The 18,105-nt window shown below is 48.9% G+C and overlaps 1 protein-coding gene across 1 annotated transcript in view; it reads left to right on the top strand.

The window, feature by feature from the left end:
- COL25A1 (collagen type XXV alpha 1 chain) overlaps positions 1-18,105 on the top strand; it is a 454,237-nt gene that overhangs the window by 423,896 nt on the left and 12,236 nt on the right. Inside the window, exons 30-34 of the mRNA XM_055140998.1 lie at positions 194-220; positions 9,599-9,652; positions 15,427-15,480; positions 16,448-16,474; positions 17,441-17,494. Coding sequence (XP_054996973.1) covers positions 194-220; positions 9,599-9,652; positions 15,427-15,480; positions 16,448-16,474; positions 17,441-17,494 — 216 coding nt within the window. The remainder of the gene's footprint in view (positions 1-193; positions 221-9,598; positions 9,653-15,426; positions 15,481-16,447; positions 16,475-17,440; positions 17,495-18,105) is intronic.

Raw genomic sequence — 18,105 nt, 5'->3', positions numbered from 1 at the left:
GTTTAGCAGAAAGCCTGAGTTTCTTCCTTCAGAGCAGTGCAAATGGGGCGGGAACGTCCCGACGGTCTTAGCATCCCGATAGCCCAACAGACAAGACTCCTGTTTGCTATCTTAGTGTTGCTTTACATCCTACTGCTTCTGCTGGGAAACAGTGAATCCGTTCTTAATTACAAGCTGTGTTTCTCCTTCCCAGGGACCCCACGGACTTCCCGGGCCAAAGGTAATGCCCCAAACCCCTTGCTGGCTCGATTTCCGTTTCCTTGTGAACTGTGGAGAAGCATGACAGAAGCATGTCTGTCCTGTCTTACTTGTCGAGTAACGCTGACCGTCTTTAAGCCTTTAAGCACCCAGATGTTTGAATCTCACGACACGGGATGACTTACGACAAATTTAAGTGATAGCACCTGGAGAGAAATTATTCCTCATTTTGCTGGTTTTTCCTTTGTCAGTATGTAATTTTTGAAAATTCCTACAAATGATAGAACCCCGTGCAGAAAGGGCCGCTGATGGGATTCTCAGGTCAGCCGTGGAATCTTGCTCTGTGTCCACTGCCCACGAGAAGAGCCTGGAGAGACCTGGACTTACCCGCATCTTAGCGAGGTCTGAGGTGGGGGGGGGGGGGGTCCCCTGCACATGTTCTTGGATCACAGCGCCCACTAGCGCCCACTAGCGTCCTAGGCTCTGCTGACCAGGCCCTTCCGGGCAAGGAGTACTAGGCTGTGCTCTGCCCTGCAGTCAGCCAAGCCTGAGCGACCAGCAGGGTCGCTGGTGCTCCGTGTTCCAGCAGCAGCTGTGTCCCCCCACGCTGACCCTCCGGTCACTTGGCTACTCAGAGTATTGTCGTGGTCAGCTGAGGCAGCTCTCTTAAACGTCTGGCGAAGAGCAGACACAGTCGTTGATAAATACCCAGTAGTTGCCCTTGTCCCTGGGTGACCTGTTGCTTACGTGGACACGAGCACGTAAAAGCAGGGTCGGCCCGAGCAATGGCACAGCAAGTAGGGTGCTTGCCTGGCACGCGGCCGTTCTCGGCAGCCCAGAGGGTCCTGGAGCATGGCCAGGAGTGATCCCCCAGCGCAGAGCACCTCTGGGTATGACCCGAAAACCGAAAATTAAAAAAAAAAAAAAGATGAGGGCTGGGGGATCTCATGAACATACGATGGTGCCAGGGTCACAGGTCACAGGCCTGGAGGAAGTGTCCCCGCCCCACCCGGGCCCTGACACCTTTGCATGCCCCCTTGATCCCCATTTGGGACGGGGGGGCAGCGCAAACCTGAGCTTCCCTTACTGGGGGGTGAAAGAGTTCCTGTCTCTTAACTCTTCCCAAAACGCTTCCCCAACAGTAAGGCGAGGAGGGAGACAGTCTCGGAGTGGGGGCTGTGATCTATTGTAGGGAATTGTCCTGGGGTCAGAAGGGAGAGCCCGAGTCAGCTGTGCGGCTGGGTGGGCGTCTCTTGTCTCTGGGCCTCCGCCCCATTCCAGACTAAACCCATGTTTCTCACTGGAGTTTAAGGTACCATAAAAATGAGGGGCCGGAGCAATAGTACAGCAGGGAGGGCATTTGCCTTACACACGGCTGACTCGGGTTCGATCCCCGGCATCCCATAGGGTCCCCCGAGCACCGCCAGGAGTAATTCCTGAGTGCGGAGCCAGGAGTAACCCCTGAGCATCTCTGGGTGTGACCCAAAAAGCAAAATAAAAATGAGTCTGGTCCAGGGCAGGAGAAGGTGTGGGAGCCAGGGCGTGTGGCGGACACGAGTGCCCGAATTCCACCCCCTTGCTGCAAGGAGGCTCCTGGGCACTGCTGGCCGAAGCACTGAGGATAATCAGAGGGGCTCCCTAGCCCCCTAGGCACTGCTCGGAACCCCCCACAAAACTAGTCCAGTGAGGGTCACAGACAGATCTCAACGGTTTAGTGCTCTCCTGGGACACGTGAGGCCCTGAGCTCAGTCCTGGCACCATACACACACATCTACACATACATACACATGCATAAGCTCAGGTACAGGCACATACACTCACATGCATGCACACATCCACAATCACACACATAAGCACACACATACCCACACATATACACACTCTCGCATATAATCATGCACAGACACACACACACGCATGCATGCACACAGTTAGCCTAGTCATGACAACTCAGGTCCCGCCCCCAGACTGCTGTCAATCACCCATCCACTCTGACTCACCATCACCATTGGCTTAGAGACACCCCAGTTCTAGCCATTTGATATGGAAATGTCTCTATTTGTTTGGCCTCCACTTCCCTTCTGCTTACAGCATGTGCTGAAGCCTAGGGCATGACCGTGCTCCCGCTGGCCTCTGCCTGGACACACTGTCCACAGCGCAGTTAGACCCTGGCGAGCCCCCAGATCGACTCGGCTGTGCCAATGCGTCTATTCCTTGGTGGCCCTTCAGAAAGATCAGAGAGAAAATTGCACGATGCCATAGATGGGCCAGGCTCTGTTTACCTAAGGAGAAGTAGCCCTGGGGAGGGGGGACTTCCTGCAGCCCCGTGCTGGGTCAGAGAGCTCAGTGGGCAGAGCTTAGGCCTTGCATGGAAACACCCCAGGACCTATACCCGACACTGCATGCTCCCCTGGGCACCACCAAGAGCAGCCCCCAAGCTTAGAACTAGGAGTAGCCCCTGACTGAGAGAGGGGGGAGAGAGGTGGGGAGGGAGGGAGAGAGAGAGGGAGGGAGAGAGAGAGAGGGAGGGAGGGAGAGAGAGAGAGGAAGGGAGTGAGGGAGAGAGAGAGGGAGGGAGGGAGAGAGAGAGAGGAAGAATAATCAATCACATCTCTTTACTTTCGATGAGGACAGTGGGGGCTAAACCCAGAAAGGCATGTGAGGTAAGACCCCTGAAATCTCATCATGTTGTGAGTCAGTGAGAAATCCATTAAAAAATAAAATCCGGGGCTGAAGTGATAGCACAGCAGGTAGGATATTTGCCTTGCACACAACTGTCCCGGGTTCAATTCCCAGCATCCCATATGGTCCCCGGAGCACTGCCAGGAGTGATTCCTGAGTGCAAAGCCAGGAGGAACCCCTGAGCATTGGTGTGACCCAAAAAATAAATAAATAAATAAATAAATAAATAAATAAAATCCCTGCACAACTGCTGTCGGGGTGGGGGGTGGGGGGCAGGCTCTGGCTCTGCTTAAGAAGCCCCACTCTGGGGCTGGGCCTTAGCACAGCGGGGACAGTGCTAGTCTTGCACCCGGCTGGCCTGGGTTCGATCCCCGGCATCCCCCGTGGTCCCTGGAGCACCACTGGGCGCGATCCCTGAGTGCAGAGCCAGGAGGGAGCCCTGAGCACCACCAGGTGTGAGCCCCAAACAAAAGAAAACCAAAAACAGTCCAACTTTGGTCTTTACCGACTCTTCTGGGCTGGGGCTATCTGTGGTCCGACCCCCACCCCCACGCCGACTGATCTGCCCCCGGGCTGACTCGGACGGCCAGTGGCTGAGGCCTCACTCCGTGGCGTGGCTCCAAACAGGACCGTTTTCAGTTCATTCCCCTGGGCAAAATGCTTAAAGGCTTAAAATATCTGTGTGTCACCCAGCCCTGCATCCTCCAGTTTTCCATCCCAGCAGAGCGGTTTCGCCTACGGAAACTGGTTCCGCCTCCCCTTGTTTTATTCCCCCTCCCCGCTGATTTGCTTGGTGAGAGCCCTGTAGCTCTGCTCATTTCCTGGAGCTCCAACTCAGGTGCTCAGTCGCGAGATTCTGACTGTCAGCAGCACACTTCCACGTTCCTTTCTCCCTCCCAGGCGCCTCGTCAATTTGGATTTTTATGCAATTCGATGATGTTCAAATTACTTCTTAAACCGTGGCAAGGCGGATCTCGCCTGGCTCTGCTGTCCCCGAAAACTGGAGTGTGTCAGCCTCTCTCGAACCCAGCTCTCTCCTCTCGGAGCCCAACCCCCCTGAGAGAAACCACAATTGGCATTTGCTTTTGCATTTAGGGTGAACCAGGGTTAAATGGTGTTAAAGGATTGAAGGGTGACCCGGGTCAAAAGGGTGACAGAGGACCCCTTGGTCTTCCAGTAAGTAGCCTTTCCGTTTCAGTGCCAACCTCCACCTTTCTCTCTCACGCCTCTTCTGGTTCCTCATCTCTGGGTGGGATTTCTGTCTTTGGAAAGCAGAGGCTCTTAGCACAGCGCCGGGCCTGGCGTTTGCCTACCGCCTGCTCTGGTCTCAGCGGAGGGTCCGTGAGGACCGGCCCCGGAGCCTTTCTTTGAACATCCTTCGGTCCACACATGCTGGCACCGTCTCCCCTCTCTGCCCTGCCCGCGTATGACGGTGACTAGTTCAGCGTTCCCCCGTGGCGTCCTATCATTTAGTGCGCTGACAGCGAGATCTCCTTCAGGGGAGATAGCAGAGGGGCCAAGGCCCTGCATGCCTTGCCTGTGGCACCACAGATGGTCCCCCAAGCACAGCCCACCAGCTGCGGCCTGAAAACCAAAAGAAAGGGCCGGAGAGATAGTACAGTGGGTAGGGCGTTTGCCTTGCACCAAAACCAACCTTTATTTCAGTCCCAAAATAATGGTGCCCTGAGCACGCCGGGATCATGTGAGCCTTGATCACAGAGCCAGGAGTAAGTCCTGCGCCCCGCTGAGTGTGGCCCCCAAACAACAAATAAAGAAATAAAGAAAGTATAAAATAAAGTCGTGCACTAGCGGGCTGGAGCGATAGCACAGCGGGGAGGGCGTTTGCCTTGCATGCGGCTGACCCAGGTTCGATCCCCAGCATCCCATATGGTCCCCCGAGCATCGCCAGGAGTAATTCCTGAGTGCAAAGCCAGGAGTAACCCCTGAGCATCACCGGGTGTAACCCAAAAAGCAAAAATAAAATAAAATAAAATCATGCACTGGGTCACTTTGACAGTGTGAGGTCGATCGTGGCTCCTTCCACTAGACAGTCGTGTCATGGAGTAAACGTCTGTAGTTCACTGAGGGAGCACTGAGGGAGCACCCTCGTAGGGGTCTTCTGTTGTTCACTAGGGGAGCACCCTCATAAGGAAGCTCCTGTTATTCACTGGGGGAGCACCTTTATAGGAGTCTCCCGTTGTTTGTTGGGGGCGTACCCATGTAGGAAGGTCCTGGCATTCCGGTATACAGCAGGAGAGAAGCTTTTGGCATTAAAGAGTTTTCTTTTTCTTTGATTTTTTTTAAATAGTTTAACAAAACAGAGGTCTTTTAATTAAAAAAAAATGAGGAAAAAAAATGACACCTGTTTTCTTTCTGCAACAATTTTTTTAATGTCTTTTAGATTGAATTAGAGGTTTAGTCAAGCTCTCTACTGAGTGAATGCGAATAAGTCAGTCAAGAACCTCAAAGATTACATAATTAAAATATGGCTTGAAATTGGTAATAGAAAATTGGGGCTGAAGGGATAGTTCGGTGGTTAGGGCCAACCTAACCTGAGTTCAATCCCCCGCATCCCATATGGTCCCTTGAGCACCGCCAGGAGTAAATCCTGAGTGCAGAGCCAGGAGGGTCCTCTGAGCATCACCAGGTGTGGCTCAGAAACAGAACTAATAGAAGAGAGAAGCATTTTTTTACAAATTAGGAACAAGTTGGTGACCACAGAGTTTCTTCTTTCCGTAGACACGGGTCTTTAAAGACTAGTGAGCACTGTAGCCAGTGCCTCTCTCTGAGGGCACCTCTTCCCTGACTGCATCAAGACTCTCAGTCGTGCACTGGCATAGTTTAAATCACACCAATTTGGTCTATGGACCACAGACATAAAATCCCTAATAAGATAGGTGAGTTAATAATTCATAGTCTAGATAAAATAATATGACCTATAATATTAAATAATAGAGATGGCATAGGATCTATGTATCAAATGTGTTATATATTGTAATATATTATTATTTCAGAATTTTTCTTACCTCCCTATTTATTTTTAAATGTAACAATGAAGAAAGTATCGAAAGACCAAAGAAAGATTAGATTTCTGTTTCATATAAACCCCAATTTATTGCCTTAATTTATGATTTAAGGTTAAGGATCATTTTTGTGTGTCACTGAGCTAAAAGCTCTTCATATAAGCCAGCATTAAGAAAACAATATACGGGGCTGGAGTGATAGCACAGCGGGTAGGGTGTTTGCCTTGCACTCGGCCGACCTGGGTTCAAATCCCAGCATCCCATATGGTCCCCTGAGCACCGCCAGGGGTGATTCCTGAGTGCATGAGCCAGGAGTGACCCCTGTGCATTGCTGGGTGTGACCCAAAAAGCAAAAAAAAAAAAAAAAAGAAAACAACGTACACTTTTAAATTGTTTAATCGTTGCTAAAAGAAGATATATTTTGCCACTATAGTGTAACTTCCAATAGGGTTATACAGAAGAAACTTACAAAATAAAGAACTGAAAGTAGTCTGAGATCCCTGTGGTGGTGCATCACTGGTAGAGTTTGCAGCTGGGCCAGAATCTTCCTTCCATTTCGATGATCTATATCACAAGCACTTAACAAGAAAATAATTCTGAAAAGGGGATAGTGCATGATCTCTGTTAAATGCTCCTCAGCCTGATAAATATTTTTAAAAAACAGTAAATACTCATTTGGATTTTACAACTGAAAAGCCAGTTTCAAAGAATCAATCTGCCCTATCCCTACAAGCACTCAAAATGTCATCTTCGAATCACATTGTCTGAGTGGCCCAGAGTTCAAGGCTAAGAACAGCCCGCGTGGGCGTATTGCCTGAGAACATTAGGTCGGTGGGCATCTCCCACTCAGACTTTGGTGCAAGAATTAGTTGAGGAACAATTTTGTTTGGGACAGTTATTTTTATTTGGGCTTGGAAAGTTCTCTAACTTTTTTCTGATCCTAGCCCTCCCCCTGGTGGTGATAAAAAATATTGTCATCTAAACTAGTCTGAAAACAATACATTTCCTGCAAACGTATAGTCAGCCTGGCATGTATAAATTCTGCATTTGTTATACTGTCACTGTCACTGTCATCCTGTTGCTCATCAATTTGTTCGAGCAGGCACCAGTAACGTCTCCATTGTGAGACTTGTTACTGTTTTGGACATATCAAATACGCCACGGGGAGCTTGCCAGGCTCGGCTGTGCGGGTGGGATACTCTCAGTAGCTTGCCAGGCTCTCCGAGAGGGGCGGAGGAATCGAACCCAGGTGGGCCTCATGCAAGGCAAACGCCCTACACAAATGCTATTTTAACCAACAAAATGCCAGCTCTTTTATTCTCTGAAGTATAACTTTGATTTGTTGCTACAATTATCTTTTTCTTAGGAGATTAGCCATTATTTTTTTTTTCTTCAGAACTGTCAGATCAATGCTAGGACTAGTAGTCTTAATAAATCTCAAAAAAAGGAAAAATATTTATCATATGGAAATGAGAAGTCTGTGAATTACCAGGAGCAACTTTAAATCCTGTTTCATAAACCTCATTGCGTTGGCCCCTAAATAGCGTTGTCTCAACAGAAGTTCAATTGCCCATCACTTGTCCGTGAGACTGTCACGTGTTGTTTTTTTAACTAACACTTCGTGGTGATGTGGTACTCATCCCAGAGCCCCGTGACTGCCTATGATGTCGTTTGAATTGTTACATTTGTGCATTGGTGCCTCATACTAATCTGTGTTCTTGTCGTTTGTGTCAAACCAACCCTGCTACCAACCCAATCACCACGCAGGGAGCATCTGGCTTAGACGGGAAGCCAGGATCCCGGGTGAGTCCGTCTTGTTCCCACATCTTCTGCAGCTTGGAAGTTGGTGCCCCGGGAGAGACCTTGTATGCCACGTAGCCCCTCGCATGAGGGGTCTGTGGGACTGGAAAGAGGAGGGAAATGGACCCGGATGTCAGATGGACGGGGAAGTGCAGCATGGCCTGCAGTTCTGGGCCCAGCCTCTCTGCAGAATTTCTCTCCGAAGCCCAGGTTCTGGTCAGTGGCCAACGGCTGAGCGGGCTGCCGTTTCACACGTCCAGATAAGCGTTCCCGCCAGCACTAGTTTCCTGTGGCTTCATGAACGGGCCGCTGAAGGGATTAGAAGCAGACGGATGGGTTTCATTTGCTTTCCCCTCTATGTTTATGTCCATCCCTTCTTCCTTGGAACTAACTTCCAAATCTCCGTTCATCACGGTGACTGTCTGTCTTCTGTTATTTTGTCTGTTTTCTTTGGTTCTTGACAGCTTTGTCTCTTAGAGTTTGATCTCAGATATGCAGTATTAAGAAATCGTCTGAAGACAAACTCTGAGTTCAGGCAGTTGAAAAAATATATATATACATATATACATATGTATATATATATATACATCCATTAAGGTGATGAGAATTCATGATCAGTAAAATATGTTTAAGACTGAATTCTTTTCTATTATAAGGCCCTATGAAATCGAGTAAACAAAAATAGAAGAACTATCCATACTGTTTTCCAGAAAGGCTAGACCAGTCAGCATTCCCACCAACAGTGAAAGAGCGTCCCTTTTTTCCCCACATCCACGCCAGCACTGGTTGCTTTTGTTCTTTTGAATGTGTGCCAGTCTCTGTGGTGTGAGATGACATCTCATTGTTGTTTTGATTTGCATCTCCCTGATGACTAGCAATGTGGAGCATTTTTTCATGTGCCTTTTGATCATTGTGTGATTGTAGCCCAAACATGAAAGCTTGTAACTATTTCACGGTGATTCAATAAAAATTTTTTTTTAATTTTTAATTTAAAAAAATAGAAGAACTGAAGTAGAAAGAACATTTTTAAATGGGTTGAGACCGTTCCTACGTTTGCCAGTATTAGAGCATCTTTGCAGATTGAAGCATTGTCTTCCTGAAAGTGAGCGAAGGTTCTTAAAGTGCTTGCTACTTTTTAAAGATTCTCAAAGAAGTTCCAAGCACTTCTATTTTCAAAAAATAAATCAGTCAGGTAGGTTTAGGCAGTGGTTCCACTCCCTGCCAGTGGCGTTCCTCTGTTCCCCCAGACATCACTGCATCAGACAGACACCCTCACCTGCACCAGGAGGGCTGAGGGCAGTCAGGCCGCTAACCCGACTTGGCCTGGCTCAGGCTTGCGAGCCCAGTGACTTCAGCCACTGAGCAGGACCTGTGTGAATACTGACTTCCCCCCCAAGCCGAGGGAAAGAAAGTTGGGTTGGAACACTGTTCTCACTTAATGATTTTCCCCCCACTCTTTCTGCCTCTTCAACGGAGGAAAATACAATTTCCGAGCCCCCGTGACCACAGAGAGAGGAAGTGGGTGAGGCATCGGGTACAGAGCAGAGGCAGTGTGAAGGGAAAGCGTTCTTCTCCTTAACAGTCTGGGGGCGGAGTGCAGAGGATCCACTGGGTGGGGAACGGATAGATAATTAACTGTGATCTGCGGCTATACGGCTATACGTGTGTCCATGCTGAAATATGCGGAGATGTAATCCCTCCCCTTTGCATGCGTTTCTTGAAATCTGCTAGCCCGAAAGCATCAAGTATGAAGAAAAATCTTAGAAAGGAGATGAGTCATTTTAATCCTAAGGCACCGTTCACCCAGGAAAAAGTCCAGGATAAATTAGAACTGCTTTTTCCTGCAGCCGTAGGATAGGTTACATCTTGTCTTATTTTTGTCTTTTTTTTTTTAGGGTACAGATGGCCCTATGGGACCCCATGGCCCTGCAGGTCCCAAAGGAGAACGAGTAAGTAGATCCCAAGGTGATTCCACAGGGTCCTAAAGAAATCAGAGTGTGACTTCTCCATTTTGTTTGAGCTAAACTATTTCCCAGAATAAATAAAGGGCCATCTCCTGGAATATGTAAATAGATACCCTCTTGCGTTTCATTCAGAGCCCTAACACAGAAAGAACAATTGAGTATTAAAACAGAATACAGTTGCCTAATGAAAACAGTGCATACATTTACATAAGCTAAAATCGAGAACCCAGATCCTTCCTTCTTAACCCATAAGGAAGATATTTTCATTTGGCCTTAATCCAGAAAGTTGAAGTCAATGGGGCTAAAATTTCCAAGACTCCAGTTCTGCTTGATAATCTTCTATATAAAGCTACTGTGTTCATTCAGAGTCAGTTGTTACTTTTTTTTTCTAAAGGAAATTACAAAACCTAAGTATTCTCCTTACAGTTTTACATGCATCTTTTTTTTTTAAGCCAAAGAATAGCCTTGTCTTTCTTCCACCATAAGGAAATCATTTTAGTGCTTTATTAAAGACAAACCTTTCACTAGCTCCACGTTGCCGGGCAGTGTTTCCATTGTGGTACACTGAAGGGAGATATTCCTGATGGAAGATAAATATCTGACACCAGAAGAATGTACCGCAGCATCGGCAACTGGCCTTCTGTCTGGAACTTCTCTCCCTTTCTCTCTGGTTTCCTCCCACTTTTCCTCACCTTGGGAAACTCCTAAGTGGTTTCATGTGTCTGAGTGCAATTATGACATCAGCCCCCCACCCCCAGTTTAGGCTCAGCTGTTAGGGGTGTTCCTCTCGGTCTAGGGGGAGAGCTCGGGGGGACGGCCAGCCCAGGCCTCGAGTGTTCGAAGCCCTGAGTTGAGTCCCTTCACAGGCCCCCTCTCACCTCCCTCCCTGTAGAATCTGGTGCCCCCTGGCCTCACAGCACCCCCCGGACCCGGCTCCTATAAGGAAGTGAAGTATCCTAACAGTGAGGGCGTCCTGCTCTCCGAGATGGGGCACGCGTCTGTGGTCCCTGAACAGCAGGCAGATGTCATGGATTTTCATGTTCTAGATTTTCACTTTCTCCAGGCTGCCTTCCACCTCCATGCTTTTCTGTTCTACAAAGTGATTTTATTCATCCAGTGAACATTTCCCCAGGATCATGAAACCCAGCGTGCTCCCAGAATGAATGAAAACTCTTCCAGTCTGTGTAGGGTATCGTTTTGTTTTTTTTTTTTACTAATATATCCCAGTGAATTGAAATTTGATTATACTACCATTATTATCCTTCTATAAACTTTTATAAATACCCTACCTCTGTTTACCCAATACTGCAAATGAAGCAGCTGGTTTCCTTGATCTCAAAGAGTTTACAACCTAACAGAAGAGGAAAGAAAAGGCATCCGTAAGAAACCAGCGGGAAATGGGACCGAAGCGAATCCAGGCAGCATAGGCTATATCTACAATGGTTAAGACAGGCTGTGTCCCAGAATATTCTAGAAAGTCGTGAGTCTGAGGGGAGTAAATAATCTACATCTGCAATTGCCTTATTTCTGAGATCAAACCAATGCCTTATCGAGATCCTCTTAATTAAAAATATTTCAAAGCTAAGAGCCTTTTGCACCCCGAACACATCCTGTGGAGAAATCCAGTCTGCGAGCTAAAAATGGAAGTGCCCTATCAAGTAGTCTCTTGGCGGAAGGCCCCGGGGCTCAAGAGGATTTGCTGTCTGGTAAATCAGCTGCCACTTCCGATAGCTCTCAAGTGCCACAAGGGTATCAGGTCACCGTGCTGGCGCAGTATTAACCGGGAGAGCCGATGAAACGGCCTTCTAACGGAGCGCCTCGCTGGGGGCCAGTGCGGGTTCATGGGAAGTTTCACGCGAGTGTTTCTCAGCTGGTGACTGTCTTCACGGGCTCAGTTCTCAGTGCTCATGAAGAAGTTGTGTGCTGGGTCCCTCCAGGTTCCTGTACAGAGGCACCATCTGGACTCTGGAAAAGCTTGCAGGTTTGCAGAGGTAGGGTTCAAGAGCAAGGGCCGTAGTAGAGTAATTCCGGAGTGTAGACATCCTATTAGAGGACCGGGGTGAGATGGGCCGGACCACAGGAAACCAGGCATTTGCCTGTGCTCCTCTGGAACTGTGATTTCCGGCACCGACTGACGCTCCTCAGGGCCCCTCAGCCAGTTTCTTGCCCTGGGCTGGTAACTGCTCTCAGGGCCCCTGTAGAGCGTCCGCTCGAACTGTTCAAGAGTTCTTACGGAACTGTCTCATCTGGGACGAGAAGTCGCACACCCAAGTCCGTTAGTACTTGCACTCAAGAACGGGACCTTTGGGATATTTGGGGTTCTATTGACAGGCCCCCAGCTAAAATGGCTTAAACAGTGGAGAAATGCATTGTTTCATAGTACAGTATACTCCCAGGAAGGAGCCTAGGCTTTGGGGGGCTGGAGGGGACTCACCTGGCTGTGCTCAGGACTTACTCCTGGCTCTGAGCCCAGGGGTCACACCTGGCGGGAACCATACATGGTGCCAAGGATTGAACCCAGGCCAGCTGTGCACCCTCGCGGCTGTACTATCGCTCCAGCCCCAGAAGCACGATGGGACCGTCCGTCTTAGCTCAGAGCCAGTGTCCGGGAGTGCAGGTTACAGGCGAGTCCCACAAATAAGCATTTTAGTAGCAGTTTAATTCAAATTGAAAAAAAAATTAAAACAAATTTAACGTATAATAATAATTCAAATAGCCCATGCTAGATTGATTTGCACAGTCAGAAAAGGGAGAAGAAGCTGGGAATAAATCTGTGGAGCTGTGTCAAGCGAGTACCAGGATACATGAACCCTCCTTTGATTTTTGTTTAAATTTTTTTTACCTTATAAAGTAGTTCACAGTATTTGATTACATTTAATTTTCAAACACCAATCCCACCACCCTATTTCAGATGTTTCCATCCCGAACCCCAATCCCTGCCCTAAAGCAGAACCAAAATAATATATTTTATATTATTCCTTATGGAAAAACCGCTGAAAATGCTACAAAAAGTATCCTTAGAGGAAAGAGTGTGGAGTTTGTTGTATTTCTCCCGGGAGCCATTAAGCCCTTGTGTAAGAGACCACTAACATGTTGTTAAAGGTCGAGCCTGTGTGTGTTGACATGTATATCTGTAAATACATAGATTGCTTGTCTCCTACTTGGAACCCATCCAATGTGGTGTGGTGCTCTCACAGCATGGGTAGAGTGTGTGGCATGAAGTGTCCCACGGCCAGGAATACGTGAACCCTCCTTTTGAACCCCAGTCTCTGACGACACAAGCCCACACACTCACACCACCATGTTCGGTTTTGCTTTGTTTTGTTTTGTGGCCACACCCAGCGGTGCTCAGGGGCAGCTCCTGGCTCTGTGCTCAGGGGTCACGCCCAGTTGGCCCCCAGAGCACTGTGCGGTGCCCAGGACGGAGCCCTGGCTTCCCACATGCGAAGCACGCATGCCGCCCACTGTGCCCTCTCCGCCACCACCTCTAAGGTCATAAGTAACGCTGCCAACTCAAGCTGCAGGAAACTGATTTCGAATGAGGCTCTTGGGGCTGCCACGTCTTCTCAGGGCAAGCAAACCTCCTGCTTTTATAATAGTTGCTTCTGTTGATGGGGCGTGTTCTTTGGCAACATAAAATCTCAGATAGTCACATCTATTCCTCAAAAATGATTGTGGAATATGTGTTACTATTCTTATTTTATGCCAACAAAATCTGGCACAGAAAGGTTAAGAAAGTTACCCAAAACTGAACCAACCAATAGGTGCCTGGAATTCAAGTGTAGGTGTTTCCTCTCGGACCCTGCCCTTCCTGCCGAATGTAGTTGCAGCTCCCAATGAGTGAGAATTTCTATTTCTATGATGTTTATTTTCAGTAGTCTCCCTGGACTCTGTGTCTTTAGCTGAGGGAGCTACTCAGCTCCACCTACCCCCCTTCAGTTTAGATCCAAGAAGAATGCCGGAGGCGGGGTTGCGGGCGGGGTGCGGGGGGCCAGCATGCAGAGCCAGGTCACCGCGTAACTGACTCCCAGGGTGGAAGATGGAACTGAGGCACCATAGCACAGCACTTGGGTCCATTCACAGCCACGACCTGAACCTGGTGCTTTACCCATGGAGACGTCTCCTGGCCTTTCCATCTCCTCGGGGTAGGACAGGAGAAGCTTTGTCCCGGGGAGCCCCTCATACAAAAGCGTTCGTCCCCCTTGATGTTCGCTTGCTGAACCCTGAGCAGCATCTGACTCTGAGAAATGCCCGAGGAAGGTAGCTCGGCTTCCACCCAGACTTCCTCTTCATTGTGCTGACCCACACTCCCGGGCCCCATGAGGACCCCCATGCTTTACAAGTGTTCAAAACGGCCTTCCATGGGGCTCGAACAATAGCACAGCAGGTAGGGCGTTTGCCTTGCACGTGGCCGACCCGGGTTCAATTCCCAACATCCCATTGGGTCCCCCGAGCACTGCCAGGAGTCATTCCTGAGTGCAGAGCCAGGAGTAAGTCCTGTGCTTTGCCGGGTATGACCCAAAAAGCAAAAAATAAATAAATAGAATGTTTTTAAAAACTACCTTTCGAGCTGGGGCAGGGTTGACTACTAAAATTGGCGCATAGAACAGGATGGAAATGTGCGCCCGTCCGACCAGGGCATGTGAGAGGAGGCAGAAGTGTTTTTAAACCGTGTGTGTGTGTGTGTGTGTGTGTGTGTGTGTGTGTGTGTGTGTGTCGGGGTGGGGGGGTGAGCAGAGGACAGTTCTGGGGCACTGTGGTGGGTGGAGGGTTCACTGTAGACCAAGACCAGGAATCACCTTTGGAAACACATTCCCTTCACTATGACATGTTTCACATTGATTTTTGTTTTTATTTATTTAAATCTCTTTTATCTGGAAAGGAAGCAGGGCGTGTATATGCTGTGTGTGTTGGGCTGGATTCCTCCCTCCAGCACCCAGTTGTAAGCCCTGGAGAAGTGTCGGGAGCACGGCCAGAGGCCCTTCATGGGTGGGTGGTAGAAATGAATCGAGGGGCTGGAGCAATAGGACAACGGGTAAGGTGTTTGCCTTGCACACAGCTGACCCGGGTTCGGTTCCCAGCATCCCATATGGTCCCCCGAGCACCGCCAGGAGTAATTCCTGAGTGCAGAGCCAGGAGTAACCCCTGAGCATTGCCAGGTGTGACCCCCCCCCCAAAGAAAGCAAAAAGAAAATGAATTGAGGTTCCAGCCCACCCAAGGCTCCTGTCTGTACATGCCTCGATGTCAGATGCCGCAGAGAAGGGCGAGTGAAGGAAAGAAGGGCTTCCTCCAAGGGAGGCTTCCGGGCAGAGCAGTGCTTCCCGTCCCCGGGATGCCCAAAGCCCTAGGTTCGATCAGGGGCCTTGCAGAAATAATAGTAAAATGAATAAGAATCCGACTGGCTACACACCTGTAACACTGGGGTTTGGCTCGACAGCAAAACTCACGCCTCGCCTGCGGGAGACCTGGGTTCAGTCCCCAACACCACAGAATAATAAGCAAATGTGAAATCTTAAAAGAATTGATCCCTGTGTTTCTCTGATGCCCAGGAATCCAGCCCGCACCCAGGTCTGCAGACCCCGTGGGCTGGGCCGTGCTCTTGGGGCTCCTCTGGCTGGAGCTCTTGCAGCAAAGTCCCCCGAGCTCGAGCCCTCTCGTGTCCGGCGCTGCTGCTCCAGCCACAGGCTCTGCACGGCGCAGAGAGAGAGCGTGTGGCTCTGAGCTCTTTGTGGTTTGAACTTTACACCTTTCCTTCCAGGGTGAAAAGGGAGCAGCAGGCGAGCCGGGACCCAGAGGCCCCTACGGCCTGCCTGTGAGTCTGACCCCGTCCTGCATGCAGGCCCCTGCCCTGTGTCCTTGGGGGGTCACCTAACCTGGGTGGAGGGGCAGGCCGCACCCCCAACTCTCCGCCGGGTCACTGTTCCGCTCTCCCCCTGAAGCCTGGACACAGCCGCATGGCCCCTCTGATCACTCTGATTGGGTGATCAGAGGTTGTCCGTTAGGCAGCTGCCGTAGACAGGCTTGCCCCCGCTGTCCCCTCCATCCCCCTGTACCTTCCCGTGGTTGTGACCTGAAATGGTCAGCTGAAATCGCTGGTTGCTTTGGTGCTGTAAGAGATGCTGGGCTTTGAGGGAAGAGTGGGTCCGACCTGTAAGTCCGTGGGGTCAGTGCCGTGACCACTGCACTACGGACAGGCACTAGGGTTCCTCTGATATTTGGGGGGCGCACATTGACAAAATCTACTTCAGAACACCTTTCCGGTTGGGACCTCACACCCTTGGTGTTCATGGACCAGGTGTGCGTCCAACCAGAACTAGAGCCACGTGTGCCGACAGTGTCCATCTTGACTCACTTCTGAACTCACTGCCATGAGTTTTCTAATCTACGTAGCATAACTATACCTGCTTTATGAGTACTGGTATGTTTTTAAAGCAACTAAATGGGATTTTTACTTTTCAAACTACTCCTGGATTGATACATTGAACAATAAGTATTATGCTTTATAATACTACAATAACAAGTATTATACGTTGGCAAAAAAAGCAGAAGTTTTAGCTTAATATAACCTAATATTTTCCCCCTTGACCCTTCATTGCAGCGTGAACAGTCACTTTACTTGATTTAATGAAATGAATGTATGTTATTAATGAAAAGAGACTCTTTTCCATTCTTCTAAAGCCTTTCTAGTGCATTGTGCATGTCCAAATAGCCTTAAATGAATTAATCACCTGTTCATGAAATTTAGGAACGCTAATGTTGCTATTGTGGTTCTTTGACAGGGGAAGGACGGAGAACCTGGTCTCGATGTAAGTAAGATCCATACAGCAAGCATAAGTAACCCATACAATAAACATAAGTAATCCGTACAAAAGCATCTTCCTGTGAGAGCATGTGTGAGTGGCCCATCATCAATGGCAAGAATACTTTTTCTCTGCGCACATACTCATGCTATAGCATATATTGTTGTGCGTGGAGACAGCAATATAAAATATACCACCGGTGTTTGCATGAAATAAGCTTTAAAAACAGAACATCTGCTATAAAATTGATGACCGCCCATTATAGTAGAATTTCAAAACAGCTGCCCAAATCAGAAACACGTTCACACCCGCAGTTGAATCACTTATTTTTTAGAGATGCTGCAAGCGGAAATCCCTTCCACCTCCTGTTTTGAGGGAACAGTTTGTCTATTGTCAAAGTCGTTGTGCAATGTTTTTGCTTCTAATATAAAGTCCCTCTTACCTTCTAATAGTATAATCTATAAAATAGACACTGTAGGAGCAAAAGCTCTCTACACCTTCTCTATCACAGGAATAAAGCAGTGGCAAAAGTCATCATGGTTACTGTTTATCCAGCACCTAATTTTGTGCGGGCACCCAGTTCTGTGCCTGCCTCTCACCATCACTGCCCCGGCACTCATTATCCCCAAGTCCCGACCAGGGAACTGAAATGCAGAGAACTGAGTCATTTTCCCAAGGCCACACATGTCAACAAACTTCTCAGGATTCAAGCGAGGACCCAGCCATATACTCCCCACTCCACAATTCTTAGGAGAAAAAGAAAAAGAGAAACAACGTCTGTGGGTTATTGAGAAACGGCAGGAAGTCTTCCTCTCTGGGGCCTCCTGTGCTCGTTGTGTTTTGAGACTATTCGCCAATGCCGTTCCACTTGATTATTTGCATCCAGAGACACGCCAGCTCCGTTTCGGGAACTCAGATTCTGCCACAGTTCCATTAATAGATGTTCTCTGTTTGTTTCTTCTACCCCTCTAGGGTTTCCCGGGTCCACGAGGCGAGAAGGGCGATCTAGGAGAGAAGGGAGAGAAGGTGACACCCCGCCGTGCCTAACACTGCCTGTGGCTTCTCCCGTGTTGTCCCCTTTGCTTCCGCCTGTGTGCACTTCCGACACCCCTGTCCTTGTTCTGTCCCGTGTGCCAAACTCACGCTCAGGCCTGGGCCAAGGAAGCAGGCCACTCGCCCAGACTAAGGGTGGCTCGACCTAGTGGAGAAGCAGGGGGGAAAAGGAAAGCTCTTCAGATATCCAGGCTGTGGTCTTTAAATTCCCTTATACGGAACTGTCAAAAAAAATATAATGTCCAGGGGTTTCCAGCCTTGCCTGTGACCAACCCCAGTTCCATCCTTTAGATGACCGGCACTAAATCTGGTCATCTAAGCACCACCCAGGGTCATTCCTGTACATCTCCACATGTGGCCCAGTCCCCCCAAATATTATATATTCTTTCCCAGGGATGCTTGAAGATACAAAAAGATGTTTATCAAAGGAAAATGAGAGCACAAATAGCATAGATCTTCTCAAGGGCCCACCGAATGCTGTCGGGCCAGCCAGCACCTAAGTTGTCTCCACAGCACTCCAGCTAAAGATGGAGAATACCTGCCCTGGATCTCGAGACTTTGTTTCTCAAATTAACTCATGCCCC

This window comes from Sorex araneus, chromosome 6, assembly GCF_027595985.1.
Source record: "Sorex araneus isolate mSorAra2 chromosome 6, mSorAra2.pri, whole genome shotgun sequence".
Lineage (NCBI taxonomy): Eukaryota > Metazoa > Chordata > Mammalia > Eulipotyphla > Soricidae > Sorex > Sorex araneus.
The sequence above is the reverse complement of the archived record's forward strand: the minus strand, read 5'-3'. Positions and strand labels throughout refer to the sequence as shown.